General features: G+C 40.6%; 1 protein-coding gene across 6 annotated transcripts in view; it reads right to left on the bottom strand.

Moving 5' to 3' along the window:
- Positions 1 to 25,805, bottom strand: part of GYS2 (glycogen synthase 2) — a 55,447-nt gene extending 29,642 nt beyond the window's left edge. For 2 of the 6 annotated variants that reach the window (XM_074826425.1, XM_074826426.1), the window contains exons 1-4: positions 25,581 to 25,805; positions 16,401 to 16,582; positions 13,427 to 13,618; positions 12,387 to 12,572 (exon numbers count right to left, since the gene is read on the bottom strand). In XM_074826425.1, coding sequence (XP_074682526.1) covers positions 12,387 to 12,572; positions 13,427 to 13,618; positions 16,401 to 16,582; positions 25,581 to 25,701 — 681 coding nt within the window. In that variant the 5' untranslated portion in view covers positions 25,702 to 25,805. Of the gene's footprint in view, positions 1 to 12,386; positions 12,573 to 13,426; positions 13,619 to 14,086; positions 14,139 to 16,400; positions 16,583 to 20,613; positions 23,648 to 25,580 lie in introns of those variants that run through there. The other 4 variants (XM_074826429.1, XM_074826427.1, XM_074826431.1 and 1 more) reach the window with 4 other exon arrangements.
- Between the last annotated feature and the right edge of the window lie 256 nt (positions 25,806 to 26,061).

Here is a 26,061-nt window from a genome sequence, read left to right as displayed (position 1 = left end):
CACCCTAATGTGACCAAAAAGAGTCTTGAAAAATCTCAGCGGAAAAGCTCTAGAGAAACTAGATGCTTAATTTTGTATTGATGATCCTGTATGTCAAGAGTTTCTAAGTTTGCTGAAGAGATTTTTAGAAAAGCTAGGAAATATGCTTTAACACATAATATGCTATATGTTATGATACCATTTTTCAGTTGTATCATCATCTATCGCACTTTCCGCATTCCCCATGAGAATTTTGGTGCATGAAATACAAACGTCACAAAAGAAGATCTTTTCTCTAGAACATATATCTCATTTGTCACATAAATTGAATGGTAGAAAAAGTAAAGGGCAGAAGGGTAGAGAAAAATAAAGGTGAATTAATTTAACTCCTCAGAGTGTCACAGATCTCTAGCATGATGCTTTGTTTACCTTAAACCGATTCACATGCAGTTCTTAACTGTGTATTCTTCCTTTTCTGGGACATTATCTTGATATCTTTGAGTCTGGTCTGTTGAAGTGTTAAGCATTCACATCTACGTCTGAAAGTCAATGGACCTATGCTCTGAAGTTATAAAGGACTAAGTACTGCTAACTCCAACAAAAGCTTCCCTAGAAAAATGTGCATGATGTAGCTATCTCCCCTCATATGAGTGTGGTAAACTAATTAGCTAATGTTTCTGGAGCTTCCAGATACCACTAATGAATGCTGCAAAACAGCTCTTAAGAAAATCACAGATATGATCTTCAGAGCAGAAATCTTAATTGCACGTTGTAAACAAGGTAGGAAGCTGCATATTGAACAATAACAACACCAGAAATCATTATGATTGTTCAACCATCCTGTGTACCAAAGATACAAAATGGGACAGTTCTTTAGCACGCTGGGCAAACACGCAAATGGGATGCATAGTTTTGACTGTGCAGGGGTACTGCAAGTTTTTTCAAATACATCTGACTTTGTTTTAAAAATAATTTTAAAATTGCTAGCAAACAAATAGCTGGCCAAACTTCAAAAGGTTTTTGTTCTCTTTTCCCTTTCTCACCAAGAATGGGTTCAATCACAAAATGTAATTAAAAACTAAATTTGGGACATGTTCACTAACTGTAGATAAACACTCCCTCCAACACTACTGGGAGAAAAGTTCATAAAAGGATTGTTCAAAGCACTACAGCTTATTTCTTGCTAGCTTTTATTTCTTTGATTGCATGAAAGCATTTTACACATTTAACACATACACATATTGATGTTTATTTCTTCATTGCTATTCATTTTTTTATCTTCTGGAAATGGGAAAAATTATATTTTGCATATGCTTGCATGACTTTTGGCACACTTTTTCAAAGGTACACAATTCCATGTCTATTAGCAAGTATAATCTGAGGTCACAGAATTCCACATTTCATTTGCTTTCACTCTCCAGGAGTTTTCTCCACCAATCAGTAAAGCAAGATCTTGACCTTTGACCTCACAGTGTGGAGTAAGAAACCTCATTGTGCAGTTCTAAGCAGGCCAGATGAGTGACTTCAGAAAATAAGCCTCAGAAAAGTTGAAGGACAGATTAAATGGAACTTAATAGATGAGACAGTGCAGGAGACAAATTTAGTCCACACAGTACTGTGCAAAGACAGCTGAGGTTGCTGTGACAGTATCAGCTCCAGAATTAGAGACAATATGGAGCATGGCACTGTATTGAGCCAAATATGCCAAAATGAAGCAGAACAACAGTGCAGCTAGTTTGCTCTTCACCCCCAAACCCCCACCCCCAAAATGTTTCTGCTCCACAATTGGCTCTGCTGTCTGCGTGCTTGTCCACCCTAGCTCAGGCACCTTGAAAGATGTTCACATTCAGGGAGAGGAAAGCAAAGTATCTGTGAAGTGCATCATGCTTACTTTTGTTCATTTGCTGTTATCAGCAAATGGGAATACTAGCAAAGCCACAAATGAAAGCTACATCAAGAGAAAAACAGATCTAAATCAGATTAACTGTTTATAGAATCATTTAGGTTGGAAAAGACCCTTAAGATCATTGAGTCCAACCGTTTCTTCCCTCAGTAACTTTTAAAGACAACTTCAATACTCACTTCCCTGTAAATATTCCACTGCTGCTCCCAGTGAGGACTCCCTCCTACTCTGACCATTAGAAACCAAGCAGATTATCAGAATTTACATGATAGCAAGGATAAGAGGGGAAAATGCCTTCCTTATAAGGCCACTCTAATTTCAAAGCAAAAACAGGAGGATGTTTCACAGGCATAGTGCTTTGGAGTAAAACTTGCATTAGGTGCAATGAAATTCTGAGGAAAAATTTCAGCTCATTTCTGTCCTTTCAATGGATCCATGTGATTAGCATAACATTTCATTCATGTCTTAAAATTCACCATGTTAGGGGGCACAGCAGGCGATCATTGAACCTCCCAGCACAACATTCTATTTAAGACAGCTAAGATGATCTTCGAATGCAAAAAGAAGATAATATCAAGCAGTTATGGGATACTGGTGTTATGTTTCTCTTGGAAACAGTGAACAGTCACTGAACTAATAAATCCAAATCAGATATTCCTACTTCAAAATGATAAAGACAAATTGCAAAGGATTTACAAAAGCACAAAAAGAATGATTTGAGAGTGAAAAAGGAGGAAAGACTATACTATCCAAGTAAATACTTATCCAAAAGACAGATAAATTATTTGTCACAGAATGCATACAATCTCTAGATACTGATACTAGACTATGCTTTCATATAGTAAAAAAAAAAAAAAAAAGTATGATGCAAGTCAACAGAAGTTAAACCAAGACAAAATCAAACTGGAATTAAAATACGTAGTTTTTTTGATAATGAATAAATTTGTCACACCTTTGCGTAAATAATATAGATTCCCCTCACCATTTGAGCCTTACCTCAAGAGTGAAGAGCGTTTTTGTAAGTAGTTTGTATCTCAAATAAAAGTTATAGGTTTGATGCATGAATTTTTAGCTGAGGATTTTAGGCAGAGAATTAAATGATCTCTACTGGTCTTTAAAATCAGTGGCACACTCAAGTTCACAGGCAATTCTGCAGTGGAATCAGGAACAGTCAGAGATGGGCCTGAAGTTCAAATTCCTTATTTACCAAAAGGTAGAATAGAAAGATCTTCACTTCTAGCATAATCACTGGCTGCCATTGTCTGAATTGTGTAAGAATTATTTTTTTTAAAGTCTAGTTTATCTCAAACTTAACTCCCATTGATTGTTACCTTGTGCAAATAGAACTTTCATTCTGGTATAGCTCTGCCATGCCAAAAAAGAATGAAATTACACTTCCTGGATTAAGTCAGATTTCCATTAGCTGCTCTACTAACAAAGCAGATCAGCTTTACAGTGAGTTCAGCGACAGCCACAATAGTACTGTACTTTTTTTGGGGTTTTTTTTGTTTTTCAAGTAGGTAGTGACGACATTACTAGGAGAAGTCCTAAAGCAATGAAGAGAGATTTCAGGTCCTTGGGGAAAGTGATTAAGAGGTCAGGGGCACAAATTGTGTTCTCCTCCATCCCTTCAGTTGGGGGGATGGATGAAAAAGAATACAGGGGAACTCAACAGATGAACTTGTGGCTCCAAGACTGGTGTTACCATCAGGGCTTTGGATTTTTCAATCATGGGTTGGCATACAGGGCACCAGACCTTTTGGCATTAGATGGAATGCACCTGTCCCAGAGGGGGAAGAGGATCTTGGGGCAGGAGTTAGCTGGGCTTATTGACAGAGCTTTAAACTAGATCTGAAAGGGGAAGGGGGGAAAACATCAGCCCATCTGAAGTGCATGTATACCAATGCACACAGCATGGGTAACAAACAGGAGGAGCTTGAAGCCATGATGCAACAGGAAAATTATGATGTTGTGGCATTACAGAAACATGGTGGGATGTCTCCCATGACTGGACTGCGCCTGTTGAGGGCTACAAGCTCTTTAGAAGGGACAGACAAGGAAGGAGAGGTGGTGGGGTGGCGCTGTATGTTAGGGACTCTTATGATTGCTTTGAGCACAAGTGTAGTGAAGACAGGGTAGAGTGTCTTTGCGTTAGAATCAAGGGGAAGGCCAACAGGGCAGATGTTGTAGTAGGAGTCTATTATAGGCCACCTAACCAGGACAGAGAGGTGGATGAAATATTCTATAGGTATTTAGGAGAAATCTCATGATCGCTTGCCCTTGTTCTTGTGCAGACTTTAACTTCCCAGACATCTGCTGGAAATACAACATAGCAGAGAGGGACCCGTCCCAGAGATTCCTGGAATGTGTGGGAGACAACTTCCTGACGCAACTGGTGAGAGAACCGACCAGAGAAGGTGCCCTGCTGGATCTCCTCTTTGTGAACAGAGAAGGACTGGCGGACAATGTGGTGGTCGGAGGACAACTAGGGCACAGTGATCATGAAATAACAGAGTTCTCTATTCTTAGAGAGGCCAGGGGAGGGCTAAGCAGAACTGACATCCTGGACTTCAAAAGGGCTGACTTTGTCTTGTTTAGGCACCTGCTTGAAAGGATCCCTTGGGAGACAATCCTGAAGGGTATAGGGGTCCAGGAAGGCTGGGCACTCTTTAAAAAGGAAGTGTTAATGGCTCAGGAACAGGCAGTCCCCAGGTGCTGTAAGGGAAGCCGGCGACAGAGAAGACGACCCTGGCTGAACAGGGAGCTTTGGTTGCAACTCAGGGAGAAAAGGAGAGTTTACAGCCTTTGGAAGAAGGGACTAGCCACTCACAGTGATTACAAAGATGCTGTGAGGCTATGCAGGGCAGAAATCAGGAGGTCTAAAGCCCAGCTGGAAATTATCCTGGCTTCAGCAATCAAGGATAACAAGAAATGTTTCTATAAGTATGTCAGTAGCAAAAGAAAGACCAGGGAGAGTCTCCATCCCCTGCTAGATGCAAGAGGAAACATGGTAACAAGTGATGAGGAAAAGGCTGAGGTGCTTAATGCCTTCTTTGCCTCAGTCTTTAATAACAAGACTAGTTGTACTGAGGGAATCCAGCCTCCTCAGCCAGAGGACAGAGACTGGGAGAACGACCCCCCCACAATCCAGGAGGAGATAGTCAGTGACCTACTGCATCACACAGACACACACAAGTCTATGGGACCAGACGGGATACACCCGAGGGTGCTGAAGGAGCTGGCTGGGGTGCTTGCCAAGCCGCTCTCCATCACTTACCAGCAGTCCTGGCTGACTGGGGAGGTCCTGACAGATTGGAAACTGGCCAATGTGATGCCCATCTATAAAAAGGGTCGGAAGGATGATCCAGGAAATTACAGGCCTGTCAGCTTGACATCAGTGCCCAGGAAGGTGATGGAGCAGCTCATCCTGAGTACCATCATACAACACATGTGGGACAATCAGATGATCAGGCCCAGTCAGCATGGGTTTATGAAAGGCAGGTCCTGCTTGACAAACCTGCTCTCCTTCTACGACAGGGTGACCTGCTTATTGGATGAAGGAAAGGCTGTGGGTGTAGTTTACCTTGACTTCAGTAAGGCCTTTGACACCGTTTCCCACAGCATTCTCCTGGCAAAACTGGCTGCTCGAGACTTGGATGAGCACACGCTTTGCTGGGTAAAAAACTGGCTGGATGGCCGGGCCCAGAGAGTTGTGGTGAATGGAGTTAAATCCAGTTGGTGGCCGGTCATGAGTGGTGTCCCCCAGGGCTCGGTTTTGGGGCCTCTCCTGTTTAACATCTTTATTGATGATCTCGACAAGGGGATCGAGTGCACCCTCAGTAAGTTTGCACACAACACCAAGCTGGGTGGGAGTGTTGATCTGCTCAAGGGTAGGGAGGCTCTGCAGAGAGATCTGGACAGGCTGGAGCGATGGGCTAAGGCCAACTGGAGGAGTTTCAATAAGGCCAAATGCCGGGTGCTGCACTTCAGCCACAACAACCCCCAGCAGCGCTACAGGCTTGGGGAGGAGTGGCTGGAGAGCTGCCAGTCAGAGAGGGACCTGGGGGTGTTGATTGACAGCCAGCTGAACATGAGCCAGCAGTGTGCCCAGGTGGCCAAGAAGGCCAATGGCATCCTGGCTTGTATCAGAAATAGCGTGGCCAGCAGGGACAGGGAAGCAATCTTGCTCCTGTACTTGGCACTGGTGAGGCCGCACCTTGATTACTGTGTTCAGTTTTGGGCCCCTCACTACAAAAAGGACATTGAATTACTCGAGCGTGTCCAGAGAAGGGCAACGAAGCTGGTGAAGGGTCTGGAGCACATGTCGTACGAGGAGCGGCTGAGGGAACTGGGGTTGTTTAGTCTGGAGAAGAGGAGGCTGAGAGGAGAACTCATTGCCCTCTACAACTACCTGAAAGGAGGTTGCAGAGAACTGGGGATGAGTCTCTTTAACCAAGTAACAAGCGATAGGACAAGAGGTAATGGCCTCAAGTTGCACCAGGGAAGGTTTAGACTAGATATTAGGAAGCATTTCTTTACAGAACGGGTTGTTAGGCGTTGGAATGGGCTGTCCAGGGAGGTGGTGGAGTCCCCATCCCTGGAGGGGTTTAAGAGTTGGGTTGACATAGCACTTAGGGATATGGTGTAGTCGGGAACTGGCAGTGTTAGGTTAACGGTTGGACTAGATGATCTTCAAGGTCCTTTCCAACCTAGATGATTCTGTGATTCTGTACTAAGTGGAACAAGAGCTTGTGCTCCTATATTGTCAGCATAAAAGCTCTTGACTATTTATTTTCATTGGGATTTTTAGTACTTTTCCTTTTAGACTTCTTGGGATAGAATTCTTCCACGATTTTGCAGACTTGATTCAGCTGCACTTGTATGAGCTGAATGTAAAACGTTGCTAGGTGTAAATAAAAGTGTTACATATTGGCAAGGCAACTTTATATAAGGGAAAAGGCAATGAAGAATGAGACTAATTTTTTTTCTACTCCTTAGAGCACTTTTTCCATTATAACTCAAGGTGATTTTTTAGTAAGAAGCATCACAGGCTGAAGCCTACAAACCTCTCCATTATGCCAGGCCAGTGGTTCACAAAACCATATCAGATCGTCACCTCTCAGATGAAATTCCAGGTTAGATCATTTGCCAAAAATATTGTTCCCAATACAGCTGTCGATTCACCTATGAACTTGCCTGGATCATCAGTGTCTCTCAGTCAATTTATGAAAGGCGTTCATCTCATTAAAATCCTAGAGTGGTGAAATGAGACCAGAAAAAACCCCAACCAACCAAAAAAAACCCTAAATAAGCCAATCCCCCTAAAGAATGGGGAAAACAATAAAAGATCAATATTCTTGATTTTCAGCTGAGAAGTCAGTTCCTCCTGAAGAGAAAAAGCTCCACAGGCTCAGAACTTTTTTCACAGAACTTCCTACCTCCTGGATTAGCTATTTTGGTTCAGTTTATTTTAGCAACAACCATAACCTTACCCTCAGCAGTGTAAATGCTACACTGGACATGGGGACAATGGGGAATAAAAGCCTTGCCGGTTGAACTACTTAGACCTACAAAACTTCTTAAGCATAGTTACATCTATGATAATATCTCTGTTGGGAATTAAGCTCATAACGTACCTGGCTTGTTACTGAAACTAGAAAGTGTTTACTTTGGAAGAGTTCAAGCCAGTATATATATATAGGGTTAGCAGTCCCTGACCCAGCTGTTTACACAGGGTTCTTCAGACGCCTGAAAGTAGATAAAAATATCATCCACTAGCACTTACCATGCAAGTCACCTTCTGTTTTGTTCTCTTTGTTTTCCCTCCCTTCCTTCTTCCAGTATCAGAGTGATTTAAATGTGAATCTAGGAACTAAAATATACACTGAACAGCTGTTATATGGTTATTGCCTCAGATTTCTTTAGCTCAGACATAGGCCCATGTGTTGTTTGTTACATGCTGCTGAGGACACAACAGCGCTACTTCTGGTGTTCACTATGATCCTGTACACACTGTTAAGGGTTTAACACCCAGGTTTCCACTGCAGCAGAGACAGCTAAATTTCTCCCAGTCTGGATGAACTGAGTTAAGACTGTAAGAATATAAGAATTGTATAATCTCATACAGTAATGCTGTGTAGTCTCTGATTGAGGCAAAGAGCAGTGGCTCAGTAAGAAGTCAGGAGTCAGACAACATTACAGTCTTACATCCATAGTGCACCCTCCTATCTTCCAGTGATCTACAGCTCTTATCTGCTAGGTTGACTGGGTTTTCAGTCCCCTGAGTGACATGCCCTAAGCTCATGAAACAAAGAGTTTTGGTAGCCTATAGTTCTGGCCTCTAGGTGACTTAGGAAGTCCATAAAGAATCGTATCACAGTGTGGCAACCCTTCCCTAAATCATTCTTACCTTTTCCCCAGAGGACCAGTAAGGCTGAAGGTCACATTTTCACAGATCCAGTGTTTCTGAGGACTATGAGAAGACCACATAGAGCCTTCCCTTCCAGTTTTATCACCTGACAGGGTCTGGTGACTTGAGTTCTTTGTTCATAGAAGTGCTGGAGAAAATGTCAGCCACCCTGCACTGAACAGCCCTTTGCCTGATCACTGATATTGACATTCACTCCAAATAGGTCGGGACTTGGGCCAAAGTCTTCTCTGGTCTAAAGCTACTGACCTCACTGGCTTACTTCAGAGAATACATTTCTACCTTCTATACTTGTGTCAACTGGCACCTATTAGTTTTGCTAGAAAGGCGAATATAATGTGGTATTTTCCACTCCAAAATCCAGAGAAAGAAAGAACATCTTGGCAATCCTTTATATTTTTAAAAGAGATCTTTCAACTCATATTTTCTGGTGCTGCTTATCTAAAGGGGTGGGTCAACACTGAAGTGGAAGTGTACCACACTGTACATGTGCACACATGTGTGTGTGCGTGTGCAGAGTAGGCAGGGCTGATGGACAGTAGAAGACAAACTGAGAGTGTGTTACCGTGTCAGGGCTAACAGGAAATATTACAGTGAGGAACAACACACTGGTCACACACACCCAAGGCACTGTGAAAGGAGAGAGAGAAAGGACTGTGATGATGCCAGGTAAATATCTTTCATCTGTCATGAAACAATCATGTCATGATTTTGCCTGTGGATCCCATTGTTAAAACCTTCAACATTGCAGAAAAGCACTTGGCCTCAGGGGGCTGAGTAGAGCTCTCTCTAGTAGGGGTTCTAAGCCAGCTTTTTGTAGACTGTGTTGGGGACTAGAAAAGGGAACATGAGGTTTCCTCTTTTCTCTGTACTCCTGTACATGCCTGATTGTCTCTAGGCACAATTAGGCCATACCCCTTCCTTTTGAGCTGCAGTCATTTTTCTGTGGTATCTGGCACAGCACATACTACAGTTGCATCTTTCCTACCTATCATCTCAGCTGCTGTGCTTAAAGCTGGTGGAAATTGTGCTCTAACCATGAAATGCTGATCAGAAGTGAGAACTTAAAGTCAGTTATTATTATGCTTTAAAGGAAGAAAATTATGCAATAGCACTGAAACAGAAAAAACAACTATTGTACTTCGGGGTGGGAGGGGATGACACAACCTAAAAAGATATTGTCTCATTCAAAGAATAAACATTAGGAAGCCCTGGAGAATCTTCTTCACTGGAAAAATTGCTTGTTTGACCTTAATAGTTTACTAGTAGAAGACAGCAACAAGAATAGCCTCTGAAAACTTAGCGATCTCTATCATTTAATTACTGTACTCTAGATCACCCTCTCCTGTTTCTCAACTGACTTTTGGGCCAGGTTGACCTTTTTACAACCAAAGGAGCCCTCATTAAGATATCTGATCTCTTACTAGAAGTTAACTTTGTCAGGAAGAGCTTTAGCACCCTATAAGCATGTTAAACAGTAGTACAATAGTTTGGCATCACTTCCTCTATTAGTACCTTTAAACATCAATCTCTCCACAGAGGGCATAAAGCATTATGGTCTAGAAATCCACAAGTTTCCTCCCTTAAGTATTATTTACAGCAGTTTATAGTAATACTTTAAACTGATACATATGTTTCATTCCATATATTCTCAGAATAAATTCTGAATAGAAATTTCTGTATTTATGACGTAGCTGATAGTTACCAATGGGATTTGTGAAGCTTTGCGGAAGGATGGACAGTACCTTATCACATAAAGTTGGCCATGTCATGTGTGAACAGTAAAAATTATATTAATATTGTGACTAGATTATAAATGTATTAAAATCTGTGAGTCTGGTCAGATGCAAGATCATTACTTTTTCTTTCGAGTACACAGACAAGAGCGAGGCCCTCAAAGTTATCATGAGGGGAAAAAAAAAGTTGCTTTTGAAAAAAGCAGACTATTTTGCCAGACTACTTGTAGCTCACCAAATTAACCAGAATACAAAACAAACCAAAACTGTTTAAAAATTTTCTTTACAAAAGCAAGGCAAAGCTCTGACATAGTAATTTTAGCATCAGTTTGTAAAACAATCAGCATTGTCTTATTTTTAACCCTAATTTCTCATTTTAAATGCCCCCCCTCCTTTTTTTTCCCCCATTATGGCTTCATTACTAACAAATTATGTGTAAGAATGCAAGGGTGAATGAATAAAGTTACCACTGAAAAGTCCCCACTTTCTCAAGTGTTAAACCTGAAATTGCATGGGTTTAGTTCTTTCAATCTAGCTCCGTCCAGAGAAAAATAATTTAATGTGACTTTAGAGCTACATTTTGCATGTATACACATAAGGAGAATACGAGGGAGTAGGAATGTCTAGACTCCTGTAACTTGGGTCTGACAGCATGACCGGGTTATTCATGCTGCTTCATTAATGCACCTAACAAACATACCTAATTTAGGAGACTAGTTTTCCTAGGTGATAGATGGAGACAGATCTTTCAGATGACAATCTGAGGATGTTTGCCTTACACTGACTGTGGAGAGGCCAGTGTAACTCCACTGATGATATAGGAAGCCTAGGAGGAGAAACCACCTATGTTAGTTACCTCATACTGGGCAGAGAGAATTCCCCCTTACACATTACCATGCTGCAACCTTTATGCATATGAGTAAATGAGTGGAGAGAGTCTTCTACACTTAGTGTGTTTAGTAGATGTAGTAGTTGCCTTTGGTGGGAAAGAAAGAAAAAAAAAAAAGAAAAAAAAAAAAGAGGAGTAGGGTGAACGACTGTTTCCTTGAAGTACAAGGGAATGGCAGTCTATTCTGTGCTTCTGAATAAGGCCAGTAGCATACTACTTGCTTGAGCCTTGTCTCTGGAAGACATTGTTTTACAGTGTGTCAAGCTTCAAACATCCAACTGAAAATTACCAGCTGAGTAATTTTTTTCATTGATTTTAGCCAAGGACAGTGAATAAGGCAGTTGTTTTAGCCTTTTAACTACCTTTACCCTCAATAAGTGCTGGAATGCAAAAATCTCTTAAATTCAGCTTGTCCGTAACCATATTAGAAATCCCAGATCATGTAATGTACCTCTGCTGAAGGCAGTGCTAAAGACACTTAAAGGTCCTTAAAACATTGGTTTGTGTTATGCTTTGAGTGAAAAGACAACAGTGAGAACCAAAACCACTAAACAGTTTACAAAAATTCCAAGAAACAGATGTGGGTCTTTTGAACTCAGAAAATACTTCCTACATTTGCCAGTTACAAATTAAGCCTAACCTGAAAAGCCTGAAAGTAGAAGGGCTTATTATGACTTGCAAGAATTAAGAAGTAGGATGGGGAAGAAAAAAACCCACCACCACTTAATGGAATTCCAGGGTAATTTCAGCAAGAGGAGGGCTACTGGCTCTCTTTTCTACTGCCTTTCATTAAGAGAGAGTGCTGTGAGGCTGCACCTGAAGTGCCAGATGATGACTACAGATGAATGGATTTTACATTCACTAGTTACCCATGCAGCTAACAGTAACTCCCAAACCATAGCAATCAGCTCAAGCAATGAACAGAAAGGGGAAGCATCTTAAGGACAAGATTCTCTTGACTTGCAGTGATGCCTGGGCCTGTAACTCTCCCCTTCCTTTTGAAAACTGTCCCAAATCATTGAAAAGAAGGTTAAGAATCTCTGTTGGCAATCTCATACTGCTGCAATATTACTCCATACATCAGTGGATTGAACTAAGGCACTGACTTGACTGGAGGCTGAATGAGTTTCAGTACTCTGCAGTGCAAATCCGGTAAATCAAAGTTCGCTGAGGGTAGTGCAAGTATTCTGGACTTCACTGAGCTTTAAGACCTGTCAGATGCCATAGAGACAAAGGCACTCATGCCTAGACACCTCATGTTCTTACAAATACAATTTCTTGTTCTCTGGAACTGCAAACATATCACTCAGCTGTGGGTCAATCATAAGTGATTACACAAGACAGAAAATGAAATATATGTAAACAGTAAACAGAAAAGGATGCAGGAGCTGATTAGCTGGGGCGGGGGGGGCGGGCGGGGGGGAAAGAAGAAATGAGAAAAATGTCTCTTACCTGGTCAAGATTGTTGTAAAAATCTATATTGGCTGCACACAGGTATCTTCCAAGCAGAGTCGCATGGGTAGTAAAAATTGTGGCAACAGGAAGTTTCTGAGATCGAGACAGTATTAAACCCACTCCTGCCTGCCACTCATGGAAGTGGGCAATTACATTGGGCTTGTCATCAAACTGACAGGAAAGCTGAAAATAATTAGAAAGAACATACATGAAACACACATTACACATTATCCTCCCCATCATCTCAGCCCCAGAAACCTCTTTTTTTCATGACTTCTCCTGTGTGCTTGCTTACTTTCACATGACAAAGCAGTACAGCATTTTAAGTGGTCATGTGTCTTGATTCCCATCAGCCCCAATCCTTAGCCCAGGAAGCACATGTGCTTCACTAATGCCTCAGAACAGTATCCTTCCTAGAGTGTTGGAGAGCTCCGGCAAGCACAGTCACTCTTCTTTCCTTTAACTTGCCCTTCTGCTCTTGAAACTCTTGTTTGGATAAGAAAATCATGAGCCCCTATGACAGACAGATGATTCTGCAGATTAACAAAGCTTCTTCTCTTCAGGTAGGCTGTGGTAGAGTGACAGGTGAAGTCACAGTGCTATCATTCTTTCTGTCTGTCTATATTCCCTGAGCAAGATAGTATCTAATCACTGAGATATGGCTTAACTGGCTTCAAGGACAGTTTGTGAGTGTGACAACTTGACTACCATAGGAGAGAAAAAGGGAGTTTGAGATCCTACTTGTAAGAGCATCTGGTGACAAATAATGAAATTGAGAAGAAACAGAGAGAGAAGTGACAGTAAAGACACAGAAGATTTCACATAGGGCAGACCACCACCCCCACTTCATTCTCCCAGAAAAATATAGTTAAATGACCATGTAAGAATTAAGTTGTAAACACAAATTTGATCTACATCAGCTATCAACTTCCTTAAAATCATAGTTTTTAAACTGGAGAAGAACAACCACATTCCAAAGCTTTTTTGCACTGCTGACAAGGCTGAGGTTTGAAAATCTCTAGATTTAAAAAATGTACCTCTTTTAAAAACCAGGCTGTTAATGATCCAAAAATCACAGCATCGTTGGCTTCTTGGTCATGAAAAGGGATCCCTATGTTGCTGACATCCCAAAATTCACCTTTCCACCTGTCCAGATTCCAAGCTGCTGATCCTATATCAAACAGTAAGACATATGGGCTGCCTTCTATCAGCCATCTTCCAAAAAAGACCTGTGGGAAAGAGGCAAGGATATAAGCAGAAAATGTTGAAGTGAATGTAAAGGCCAGTTAGCATAATTATTTTCATCCACCAAATCTTAAGTATTGTACATAAGGAATATGCCATCATAGTCCTACATACCCAGGATTTGTGATTTTCCTTGCAAAATACATGGAGTAATACTGGACCAAAGGCAGGGGTAAAAGGAAACTATAATCTTCTGGAACATTTTGTTTTTAAGACTTTCATTTTAGATTTTCATTGCAATCTCAACTGTTTTTCATGAAAAAAAATCTTAGGAAGACTATACTTGGTTGAATAATGAGGCCTTATGTTCTTATTGAAGTATCTATGCAATTTTTGTTCTTATTTCAAAATTATTATTTTCTTTCAGTCAGATTTGTCATCAATCTTTTGCCATTTATGCTAGATTACTAGTGATAGATTTTGTAGGACAGGTGCTTGGGACCTCTACCTACCATGACATTTCCTCACTCTGCCCAAGCAGCGCAGTTGATGTCCTTTGGCAGACTGGAAGATAAATCAGAAGGTGTAATGATACCTAAAACCACATCAGCCTAAAAACACAGATTTCCGGCTTTATCTGTATCGGTATAGTTAAAGAACTAGTTCACTGATACAACCTACCTGCCCAATCAGGAGATTAGGCTGAACGATAATAAGGCAACACAACACAGCTGGGCCCACACTACAGACTGTACCAGTCTGCACAGTCAAATTATTTTGACCACTGAAATGGCTGTATCAACAGAGACATATTAACCAGGAAGAACAAGGTACTATAGGGAGGCTAGGGCAGTTTATACCCTGTGCAGAGGAATCTTTTATGTCACTGTTCAATCTCTTTTCATTCACCAATCCCTGGGACCTCAGGAGTTGAACCCAGCCCTGATGCTAGAATGGGCTGAATAGAGGTCAGATCTTGAAAACAATGAGATGAAAGCTCTTAAACCTGTTTGCACAAAAAATACAGGGTGTAACAAAGACAGGTGTATGAAGGAGGGCTGGCTCCTTATATACTTATTTCAGGCTATCCGGGTTTCTTATTCAGGAAAATAAGGTTAAAAAGCAGAGGGGTTGTGTGAACCCAAACTTCATCTAAATATGGAGTCAGGTTGTGGCAAGGAACACACCTGACCTGAGAAGTTTGGAAGCGTTCCTAGGTCCCCTGGTTTAAAGGGGATGTTGTGATGCATAAGCAAAATCCAGACATAAATGTTAATAGGATAAGCGCAGCTCCTGGAAACTAGAGCGTCTTTATTAGAAATCAAAGCTATACTTGACATACCTGGGACAGATTTGCTGCTATATATGAATACTCCAGCAGCACAGTGCACATGTTAGGCTGGCAGAGTTTGCTGATTAAATTGAATGTATTGCTGGGAACAGCATGAAGTGTATATATAGCATCTCAATTAATCTGCCCACAAGTCTTTAGCTGTTTTTCAAACAAAGGAGTGTTACACAGCTTGCAGAGACATCTTTTTGTAAGCAACAGAGGCAACATGGAAAACTTGATCAATCACTTATGAAAATCTGATTAGAAAGAAGAAATGGCAGCTAGATTAGGCCTTTTAGTTAGAACCTCAGCGTGAACAATGCGAGCATCACACAATGTTAGTGTCCCGAACAGACACTTTCCCAAGCTGTGGCACATGCATGTCCAACAATATGCTTCTACCTAATATGCAACAGGGCACTAGATCCTAATAACAGCAGGACTGCTGTTACAAAGGGAGATAACATGTTGCCAGTGCAACAGCTGGTAGCAGTCCAAGAAATTTATGAATTTCTACATTAAAGTGTGTTGTGCCCCTCAGCAACAGAACCTTGTAAGAAAGCTTCCTTGCTGCTGCCTCTCAATGCTTTTCACATCTGCTCAGCACACATTATAAGCAGACAATTTTTCCTGCTACAAACTAGTGTCTCTGAGGGAGTTAATGCTGAATCAGAGTGAAGATGAGTTCTAGATCTCTGATGAGGACTGTCAAGGAAGGACGTCAGATTTAGCATGTGTTATCTTCCACCAATTTTCAGATAATCAATTGTCCTCAAGGCTGCAGCTGCTTGCAGTTCAGTAGCTTGTCCATCAACACAACAGATTCTATTCCTTTCAGCAGATCACCTTTATAGGAGGAAATTTATTCCTAGTTTATTGTTGGAGAAACTGATTCACAGAAAGGCTATGAGGTTTGACTGAGATCACACAGAAAACACTGGTTAAAAATGGTGTAGAAAATACAGATGAATTCACTCATGCTGTGGTTTAATCTCTCTTCCTAGAGAAGACTGATAGTTGCATTGATCTGAGGAAGCAGATTCTTTGTCAGTTGGGTGCTTTTCTTAAATCCACCTGTGGTATGTCCCTTTCTGGCTTTCAACTCAATATAATGTTACATAAGAAAAATTGTGACCTGGTGGAATGCTCTTCCTCTCCAGTGCAAGAACGCCAAATGTAAGGGTTCAGGCAAAGTAAGGTCATAATATATCTACTAAAATCTCACTGTATTTAGAGACTAAATAAGTCATTAATCCAATTAAGCAGACTTGCAGATAAATGACTGTTAAAACCTGTAATTGGATAAACTGGTTCTTCCTCAAAAATAACCTTTAATGAATTGACTCTGCTGTTCTAACAGTGAGTTAGAGCCTTTCCCATTGTGACATTGATCAGGACTGCTGTGTCAAGTGGAACGGCGAGAGCATTAACCAAAACAGTAATCTCCTCAGTCAGCTTTGTTGCCCTGGGAAGCAGTAGCACATCTGATTTACCTGACACCCTTGGCTTTTCATGGTGTCCATTGCCTTCATAACTGCAGGGTTTGGAGGCTCACATGCTTCCACCTGAGTCTTCACATTGTGCTCAAAATAGGGACCAACCAGAAAATAGTTTTCACCCCATTCATCTGCTGTAGTTTTGGCTTTTGTCTGGATCACAGTGTAAATGCCTCCCACTGCAAAAGAAGATCACAAAGAACAAAAAGTAGAAAGCGGCACAGACCACAAACCTCTGGCATAAGCTCCAACCTACCTGTGGATCAGATATAGCTCTAGTTAAATCATTTCACATATTCAGATTTTAAGTGAAACCAGACTCTAACAAATAAATAGAAGTTCACCCTCTTAAATGGCATCAGATCTTCACAGATCAATTGAGGAGTATGTACCGATAGCAGACTGTGCATAATTCTTAAATGACAATTTAATGCTTTGCTTAGTCCTGGATGACTGCATATGGCTTCCCTGAATTTCTACTCTAATCTCAAATGGATGCTTTCTATCCTTAACTGTTATTTTTATCTAGTCTGTGATTTTTTAAATTTCTTTCAAGTGTTTGAAGTCACACCACAAATGTTCAATATATTATTTTATTCTTCTGTTAATCCCCCCTTTTTGGATTGTGAAATCTTTACACTCGGATTGTGAGATTCAAATCCTGGGGCTCATGCTTTCACTCTCCCATGCCTAATCTTGACTTTACTGCATCCCAAGCACAGCCTTCTGCTATTTTATTGTAGCAGTTATAATTTTCAAACATACTTTTTTGTGATGTGGAAATACATGTGGTGAGAACTGAGCTGGCACTTCCAGCTTGTTTCACTGAAGGAAGTTTAGGGACTGATGGATTACATTGACTACTGACTATAAAAATGGATTTAAACCAATATCCTTAAACCAAAAGGTGTCATGTTCCATTACCATTCTAGAGTTGTTAAAGTTGGAATGAATGTAACCTACACTGCCAATATAAACGTCTCTAGCACCTTCCACCAAAATATTGTCCGTTTTAAAAATAAATGCAATATTAAAATGTATAAGACCATGTGACAACGGCATCTCCTGACGAGGTCAATACAGATCTATCTAGTCTTGCACTTGGTATGCAAGATTCATTTAGGCTGCTCTTCCTCACAGCTTTCCACAGCCAGCCCTGTAAATCATGCATCGGCAAGGCAGCCTTGCAAATCTCCTTTCCTGCAGGACCTGCAGTGCCAGGCAGTAGGCATTCCATCACCACCAATTCAGAAGAACAACAGTGCATGCTTGAATCCAGCAAGTGGAGAGAAAGGCAAGGGAAGAGAAAATCAGAGGCTAGGTAGCCTCTGTACATCAGAGATAAGTTGAGTGTAGCTCCAGTGATTTTGAAGCATGGTAAGATAAATGAAGCTCAACAGGTACAAGCAAACAACAAAATAGGAAGGGACTTAGTGTTCCTACACAAAAATTTAATCCTCCACTGAATTTGGAAATGTTTGGTAATACTTGCAGGCAAGAAGACTGAGATATGCCTCTCAGCAGTGACATCAAAATTACACAAGGAGTCAGCACTGAAAGTTGCCAGTGATTGATAGCAGGTACTCCAGACTTAATTTTCTAAAGGTACTGGGGTATCCAGAGGTGCCAATGCACCACATCCAATTGCATACAGCAAGAATCTTGAGAAGTTACCAGATTCTCCTTAAAACTCTGCCACAAATGTCCACTATTTACAATAGAGAAGCTGAAGTTGCTCAGCACTTTGGGAGATTAGTTCCGAGATTAATTAAACTGTATCACCTGACAACTACATAAAGCCTTCTGCCAAGCCTGGTAGCTTGCAGCCCTGAGGAACTGAACAACAGAGCTGTGTTTTTAACTGTGCTCTTAGAAAAGAAATTGTGCACTTAAAATTATTTTCTCTACAAATATCCTATTTGTTTTGAATACTGGAAAGATCCCTAGCCCTACTATTTTTATGTCAAGATGTCTCAGGATTCTAGGTATTTTACAAAGAAAAACAAACACAGTTCAAATTTACCAGCTTGTGAATTAGAACTATTATAATAAATTATTACCCTACATAATAATTCAGGACCTAAGAAGACAAGAATCTTACAGATACGTGTTCCTAAATCAAGCTCACAGTTCAAGAGTTTCATGTCATATAGCCATGGAACTGCAGAAGGAAATCTATTCGTAAGACTATTCTTCTCCACTTCATTAGGACCAGAAAGCTAAGAAACTAACTTACAGTCATCATACTCTTTCATGGCTGATCTAGACAGGGATTTAGAGCAATTTTAGGTAAGTGACACTACATATTCCCTCCAAGTTCCTCTGCTCACAAGCTGAGAGAGACTATTTGAATAGCTTGGATTCAGATAAACATATAATTTTATGAGACAAGTCAGAATGTTCAACCCATAAAGTGATACAGTTATGATGACACATCTGTTCTTATGGGGTGATAAATACATCATACAAGCCTAAGGCACTTCAACATGGATAAATATGGGGTTTGGTCGAAATATTAGTCACAAAACTAGTTGGTTTTAATTGGCAGAAATACAGAGCTTACAATAAGGGAAGATTTTTGTGCAAAGCAGCCTGGTGACACAGGGAAAAGAGAAAATGTGTACTTGCAAGACAAAAGATACTAAATAACATGATAAAGCTGTATATGACTAGAGTGGTGCAAACCTCTTTCCCCACCATCACAAGAGTGGAGATTAGCCTCTTTCATACTGCAAGGCATTCAACATTGGGATCGCAAGGTTTCCACAGCTATTAATTTTAAGAGCAATAAGAAAGCTGCAGCTCAGGAGCCAAGCAGAGCCTGAACCTTTGTTTTGTATAGCCAACAGCTGAGTGTTTCCTTTCACAAGGTTTTGCTTAGGATCACTGTGTATCCTAAAACACGCCCTGCCAAAGACGTATGTTCTGAGGGAAGGAGCAGAGAGTATGCTGTGCTCTGTCATCATAATCTCTCACAGCAATATAAAAATATTTCAGGGCACTGATTTCCCTGAAATGCAATGAAAAGTATTTAGGATAAAATCAGAGTACATTTTACAGACTGTGAAAACTCTTCAGAAGATAGCTGTGATAAAAGCTCTGGGTTACCTGGATCCAAAACGTGCTTTTGTCTTGTTACTGTGGAAATATGACTCACAAAGCATGTCTGTGCATAAGCTTTAATTGACAGGGGAGGGAAACTGCACAAGTGAAACTATGTATGTGGAAAGTGTTGGGCATGACTTTAAAAAAGACATCTTGAGAAGAACAATGTCTAGAATAATGTATTGACTTTTGAAATTACACTTTCCCATCAGAAATTCAAGGAACACATTATATATCATTAAGAGATAGCTTATATCTGCTCAGTCACTTTGAATTCCCTGGAAATACCTGTGTCAGTAAGCAATGCATTACATACCCTACTGAGTAACAGAGTAAGGGTTTACATATTCACTTGGAGCCTAAGAGAATTCTCAAATTACTTCCAACAATTTGGTAAACCTCCTTATTCTTCTCTAGTATGATGTTTTAAAGTCATATTATAAACAGAAAACCTTTCTAAACAACAGGGATGTACCAAAATCCCATGATGTTGCAAGTTTCTGTATGCAGCCTCTGAAGTTTTGTACTTTGAAAGAGGTTTTAAAACAAACAATAAAAGACAAAACAAGAAATAGATGCAGAATCAGGAGAGATCAGATCCAGAGAATTGGTTTGGATCATCACACACATGAGCAGTTAGCAGTAAAATGTGGATACAGGGCTAGTTTAGTGTTCTGATCTCCACCAAAATGATTTCTTCAAATATTTTAAGTTTTAATCATTTCAGAATGTCCTTGAGAGAAACATATTTATATTATTTTTTTTAAATGTGTTTTTAACTTTTCCACCAGAATAAAGGAAATCAAGTTAAAAAGGAAATCAGCACCAAATCTTTTTCCCCATTTACTTCTTTTCCACTCTTCCTCTTTTTCCAGGGAAAAATAAACTGGCATGAAAAGGGAAACTAAAATGCTTGGGAAAGAAGAATTTGTTAATTTAAGAGAAGTTTGACTTTTTTTTTTTTAGTGACCTCTTTAAAAAATAGAACATGAAAACAAAATATTTTCTCAGAAAATATTTCATAGAATTTTTTTTAAATTTGAATGTTTTCATATACATTACCACTACCACGCCAAAACTTCTCAAAACTGCCAGAGATACTCACCATTCATCTTCCTTGCTCTTCCACTCGCCCCACATTACAGAAGGACAGAGGCAAGGAGCAGCAGAAACCAAAAAGGAAGGAGAGAGATAGGAAGCGAAGCTATGTAAGTGAGACAGAGATAAGTGGAGCTTGTTGCTGATTGTCAAGTCCTTCCCCACACACCTTTGCTACACAGAGACGGAGGATCAGGGTGTTCCCACAGTTCTTTGGCTTCTTTGCTATGGCCTGATCAGGCCACTCTTGAAGGCACTAAAGCTTTCCTGAGTACCACAGCTGCCATGGAATCCAAGAGAGCAGTGGAACCCCAGATTCAGGGCTCAAATTGATTTCACTGCCACAATTACTAGTTACATGAACTAGCCTTTCGCCCCTTCTCCTCAGAATATGTCTCTGATCTAGAAACGTGATAAAATTGGGCTTGAACTTATCTTTTTCTAATGTTTCATTGGCATTTTATTTATTTATTAATTGCCTGTTGAGATATCTGGGGACCATTTACAGAATAAGGTTGTAAAATGTGTCAGGTGAAAAAAACCCCAGCATCTTCAGATAGGAGATACTTTTCATGTATTTTTTGGCCACATTTGTGACTGGGGCTCATCAGAAGATAGAAGTTCTCTAAACTCTGTGAAATTGTGCCACTCCAAACGTATTTTGAAATAATACTGAAATACTGAAATTTACGACAGATGTCCACAATACAGAAGCTATTTCTGTGTGCATCACCCCCAATGCACAAGATTTCATTTGAGATTGATTTGACGTTGTTATACCACCCCACTCTAGAAATGCACAGAGCTCTGATGCTGTGTTTATGCCAAGTTTATGCCAGCACATCCTCATGCTCCACAGGTGTGTCACAGATTACAGCATTCACCTTTTCCCAAGGAACTTTCACCACATTTAACACAGAGGAGGTAAAATGCTTGTCCTACTGACTTCAGTGGACTCAGGATTTAATTTCCAAGAGTCCAGATTTTCACCAGAGAAACTGTTCATGAAGCTCTGCTGCAGGGAGAGCTGAACCAAGGTTTGTTTTTAGCAGAGCCTTTATTCCAATAGAGATGGAAAAAAGTATTTAGGATTCATCCACCAGTGACTCTTGAGCTAATCTCTTCACAGCTGAATGATGATACAAACTGGCTGTTTGCCCAGCATTTTTAAGCATTCTTCCATTTTCTATCTAAAAACTGTTAGTAGTACAGCAGAAGATACTGATCTAAATATTACTGGAATGATTTTAAAGAAATCTTTATAGAGCACAGACCAGATCTTGAACATTCTCAACCCTTCTCACTAATCTATCAGAAAACCCACTGAACTACAGCTAACTGTTATTCTAACTTGCAAAATTAGACTTCTCCCCCCTACCAAGATTAAATACTTCAGTTTTCAGTCGGCAAACATTTAGAAAGAGGTTAAAGAGGATGGAGCCATTTTCACTGTGGAAAATGTCCAGGACTGCTGCCATTACTCCTACAATGGCCTCTGGCTGCTCCCTGTTGATCATTTCCATCTGTGGGACTTCAGCCACAAGATCTACATATCTTGTAGTCACTTGGTTTGTGCTCCTTTTTATTGGCCTTCATGTTATGGAGGAAAGAAAACCAGTCTTCTTTTCCAACGTGCACAGAGATATGACCAGACCTGGCTTTACCAGAGCATGGTGGCCAGGAGAGAAGGGGAAGGGTGAAAAATGCTGAGCTTCCCCATGATTCATCACCATGTCATGTGGCCCTGCAGTGCCTGCTGGGGCCCTTGCCTGTCTTCTTTTTTCCCCTTCTACCACAGAAACACAGTAGATGTACTTCACAGTATGGGTCTTGACCATCAGTGAAGAGCCAAATAAAGTGAGGAAAATCTTGCAAAACAAACTACATTTTTCTCATTTCTTTGGCAGGGGACTTTCAATGCAAGATGATTTCAATGTTGTGCTTGGTTTAGGTGGCAAGCTCCTTTTCACATGACCTGGGGGAAGGAGGGAGGGAGAATGACACTGGCACACAAGCCTTTTTTACTTCTCATTCTCTCCTTCAGCTGCTCTATCTCTGCTTGCTCCAGACAGACAAGAGGAGAAAGAAGAGTAACTGAGATGCTGGAGCTTTCCAATACACATGTCAGAGGTTGCCACTTAGCACAAGCAGCAGCCAGGACAGAGAATATAAAAAGGAAGCATGGAGTAATAGAAAGCTCTGTCTTGTTAGAGCATGTGTTAAATATTTAGACTTTAAAAAAAAAAAAAAAAAAAAAAAAAAAAAAAGGACACTTTCACTGTGCCAGCTGCTAAGAAAGAAGTGATGAGACTCTGGAAATAATGGATACTTGTAGATCTCTGAGCACTGAACTCATACAACTGACTCGTCCTTCCCTACAGCTGCATCTCATGCCTCAGCACCAACCAGCAGCATCAGGGAAATACCAGTAAATGCTTGCTCCCCATGGGCAGCCTGGCACATGAAGACTCTCTCACACTGCATAATCAGATGTGCTCCAATTTTCAGGACCCCTTCATCATCCTCAGACTCCGAAGAAGAATATATTTAAGAGGTTCAGAAAATAGCTCAGCACCTGTAAAAGGCACTATTTACAGGTGTGGGGATAGATGGGGATAGATCTGTGAGTCTGGTAGCATGTTCCTCATAGAGAAGAGGACATTCAGCCTTATTGTCTCTGCCACAGAGAAATGGAGGAACCACTAAGGAGCAGCACTGGTCACTCATACCCAAGCCCCTAGTGATGCACACAAAGTTAGCACAAAGACTTGAACTCTCTCCTGTAGGCAGCAGGAGCTTTACATCACTTTAGCAGTGCAAACCAACTTCATGCTGCACTACTCTGACTCACCTTTGCTTTGCCAGAAAGAAAGAAACCTTCACGTTAAATGCTCAAAAAACCACTTGCAGGCAATAAACCAAGCTAATGCTTATCTTTCCCTCTATATTAGGAACATATACAGCAACATTAAAACAAAAATACTAAAACACATAGCAGTACTAAATCTATGTGGGGTCAGCCTACTTAGTCAAGTATACAGTTCTTCCTCCTGCTAAAGGAGGATGGAAATATACAATGTAAGCTATTATTTCCCAAGTCTATGTATCTTTTGTGATGACTCTCCCTGTATTTTGTTAGCTACTCTCTCTCTCCTAAAAAACACAGTGCCCTAACATTTTCCCAGAACTGTTTATAACAGGGAACAGTATCTCACTGTTTGACTTAGACATTCAATTGCCTGGAAGATATAGGAAAAAGACTTCAGTATCAAGAATTTACCAGAAAAATAAACTGAAATAAACTTTTTTTAAAGAGTTTTTGCACAGATGTTTCCAGTCAAGGTTGAATAATGGAAACTTTGCACAGAGATCCAGTTCTAATGAAGAAATTGCCATGACTAGTTCAGTCAGCTCTGTTTGAATATATGGGTTTGGTAAGTGGTATAATTAACAGCACCTTATTTTTAAACTAACTGAATAAATATCACTCTCATATTAATTCTCTCATAAAATGTGAGAATAGTAAATTTCAGCTGTGCCAGTTGATTTGGCGTCAGTGAAGTCAACAAGAACTACGTGGATGATTAAATGATTCACTGCATTTTGTACATACACAGAAAGAGAGGTAAATCTAATTGTGTTTTACTTTTTCTTAAACATATTATGTGGTATCTCTAACCAGTGGGTCCAGATGAATCAGAAAATATATATACTATGGAATTCAGAGATGTTAGCGAGAATAACTGAATTTCCTAGATTTCTGGTGCCATCTGCTTGTCAGTGCCTTACTTATCATGCACACCACAAAAGTAAATGCTACATGCTCCAAGTTCTGACAATAGTAAATTAACTCAAAAAGCCTGACTGAAGCTACTGAAAAATAAGCCCACAGGGATTCAAAGTGCAAAAGCTACTCTGTACTACCTCCAGGTATTGATACTCCTCACCACCCTAAAAAAAAGCAATGTAAAATTGCACTGCAGTGCAGATTAAATACTAGAAGCTATCACAGAATAGTAACTCCAGTTTCACAATGGGGATAAACCCTAGCACTATCTGTTCCTCTCACACACATTTCCCCTTCAGAGTTAAAATTTTAACAGATTACAGATCCCCTCTCCTGACTAATCTTTCTATTTATCTGCCAGGACAGTAAGACATATGAGGTCAATCATTTACTCATACTAACTCACTTTTTGGCGAAAATGGAGCCTGTTTCCCCTTGGTGAACTACACCTAGCTGAAAGAGAACAATTTGATGAGTGAATTAGAAATGGAGGCAGAAAGATCTTTGTGTAACAAGCAGTGTGCACTTTGCCTGACAGGCTGCATGCAGTGAACAAATTTTCAATCTGTAGACATGCACAAAGCATGAAGCCCCTGTCTGGCACCACCTGTGTTTGCAAAGACCAGTCCAAAAGGGTTTCAGCGGGCATAAAGACTGCTGGTCATTGACATCTGGTTTTTGATCAGTGGCTTCAATCCAGCTATGTTTATTTATACTTGTTTCAAATTTGGCCTCTTCTTCATACTGTTATAGAAGGCTGGGGGAGACTTCTGAGCTACTTTGAATCTGATGTCTGCTTTACAGCTCATTTTCATGCATTACACTCCCAAGTGAATTTGCATGGAAGGTAAAATATAAATATGTACAAAGCAACATCTATATATCCATACATCTGCACACCCAGGCATAACACTTACATGTTTCTTTAAACAACCTATCCCTGGTGGTGAAACACGTAAAGACACACAGACATCCTCACTATAGGCTCATCCCACACAAGCACAGGCAGATGCAGCCCACACACAACGTGCACAATTACACATGCTACATGCACTCCTTCGAATGCAACAGTTCTGCAGCCGATTTCTCCCCAATCTCCCCTGAATGCCCTTCTTGTCCAAGCCCTTCATACCTCCCTCCGCTCCTGTGAAAACAGCGATAATAACTCCTAAGAGTATTGTACAAACCTTTGTTGGTAACTTCCCAAGAGACTTCAAAGAGCAACAAATCCTCCACTGGTAGGTCTTCATCCTCCCACTGAGGAAGCCCGTTAAGAGAAGTCATGGACAGTGATCTAGCCAGTGGCATTTTCTTCAGCCCTTGAATGCTCACCACACAGGCCACAACAGTTACCAAATGTCCAGTTAACGTGGCAGTTCTTGGCAGGTCTGTTTAAAGCAGTCTGCCGGTGTGCTGCGCTCCAAGGAGAAAATTATTCAGATAGCTGGGAGCTAATGGGTTTAAACTGTCTTATCACCAGCATTAAATTGGCTCAGTGAAATCCTCAGAGCTTGAGAAGCAGCTGCTCATTGAGGTAAGAATTTAAGACTGACCTGAGAAAGGCCTTGCTGTTTTGGGGCCAGGGCTCGTTCTTTTTCTTCTCTTAAAGGGAGGTAAAAAGTGGGTTTGAGCCCCTCAGCCACAGCATTCAGTATCTCCTCAGGGACA

This window comes from Strix aluco, chromosome 5 (genome assembly GCF_031877795.1).
Source record: "Strix aluco isolate bStrAlu1 chromosome 5, bStrAlu1.hap1, whole genome shotgun sequence".
NCBI lineage: Eukaryota > Metazoa > Chordata > Aves > Strigiformes > Strigidae > Strix > Strix aluco.
Note: the sequence above shows the minus strand (reverse complement) of the source record. Positions and strands in the feature narration are given on the sequence as shown.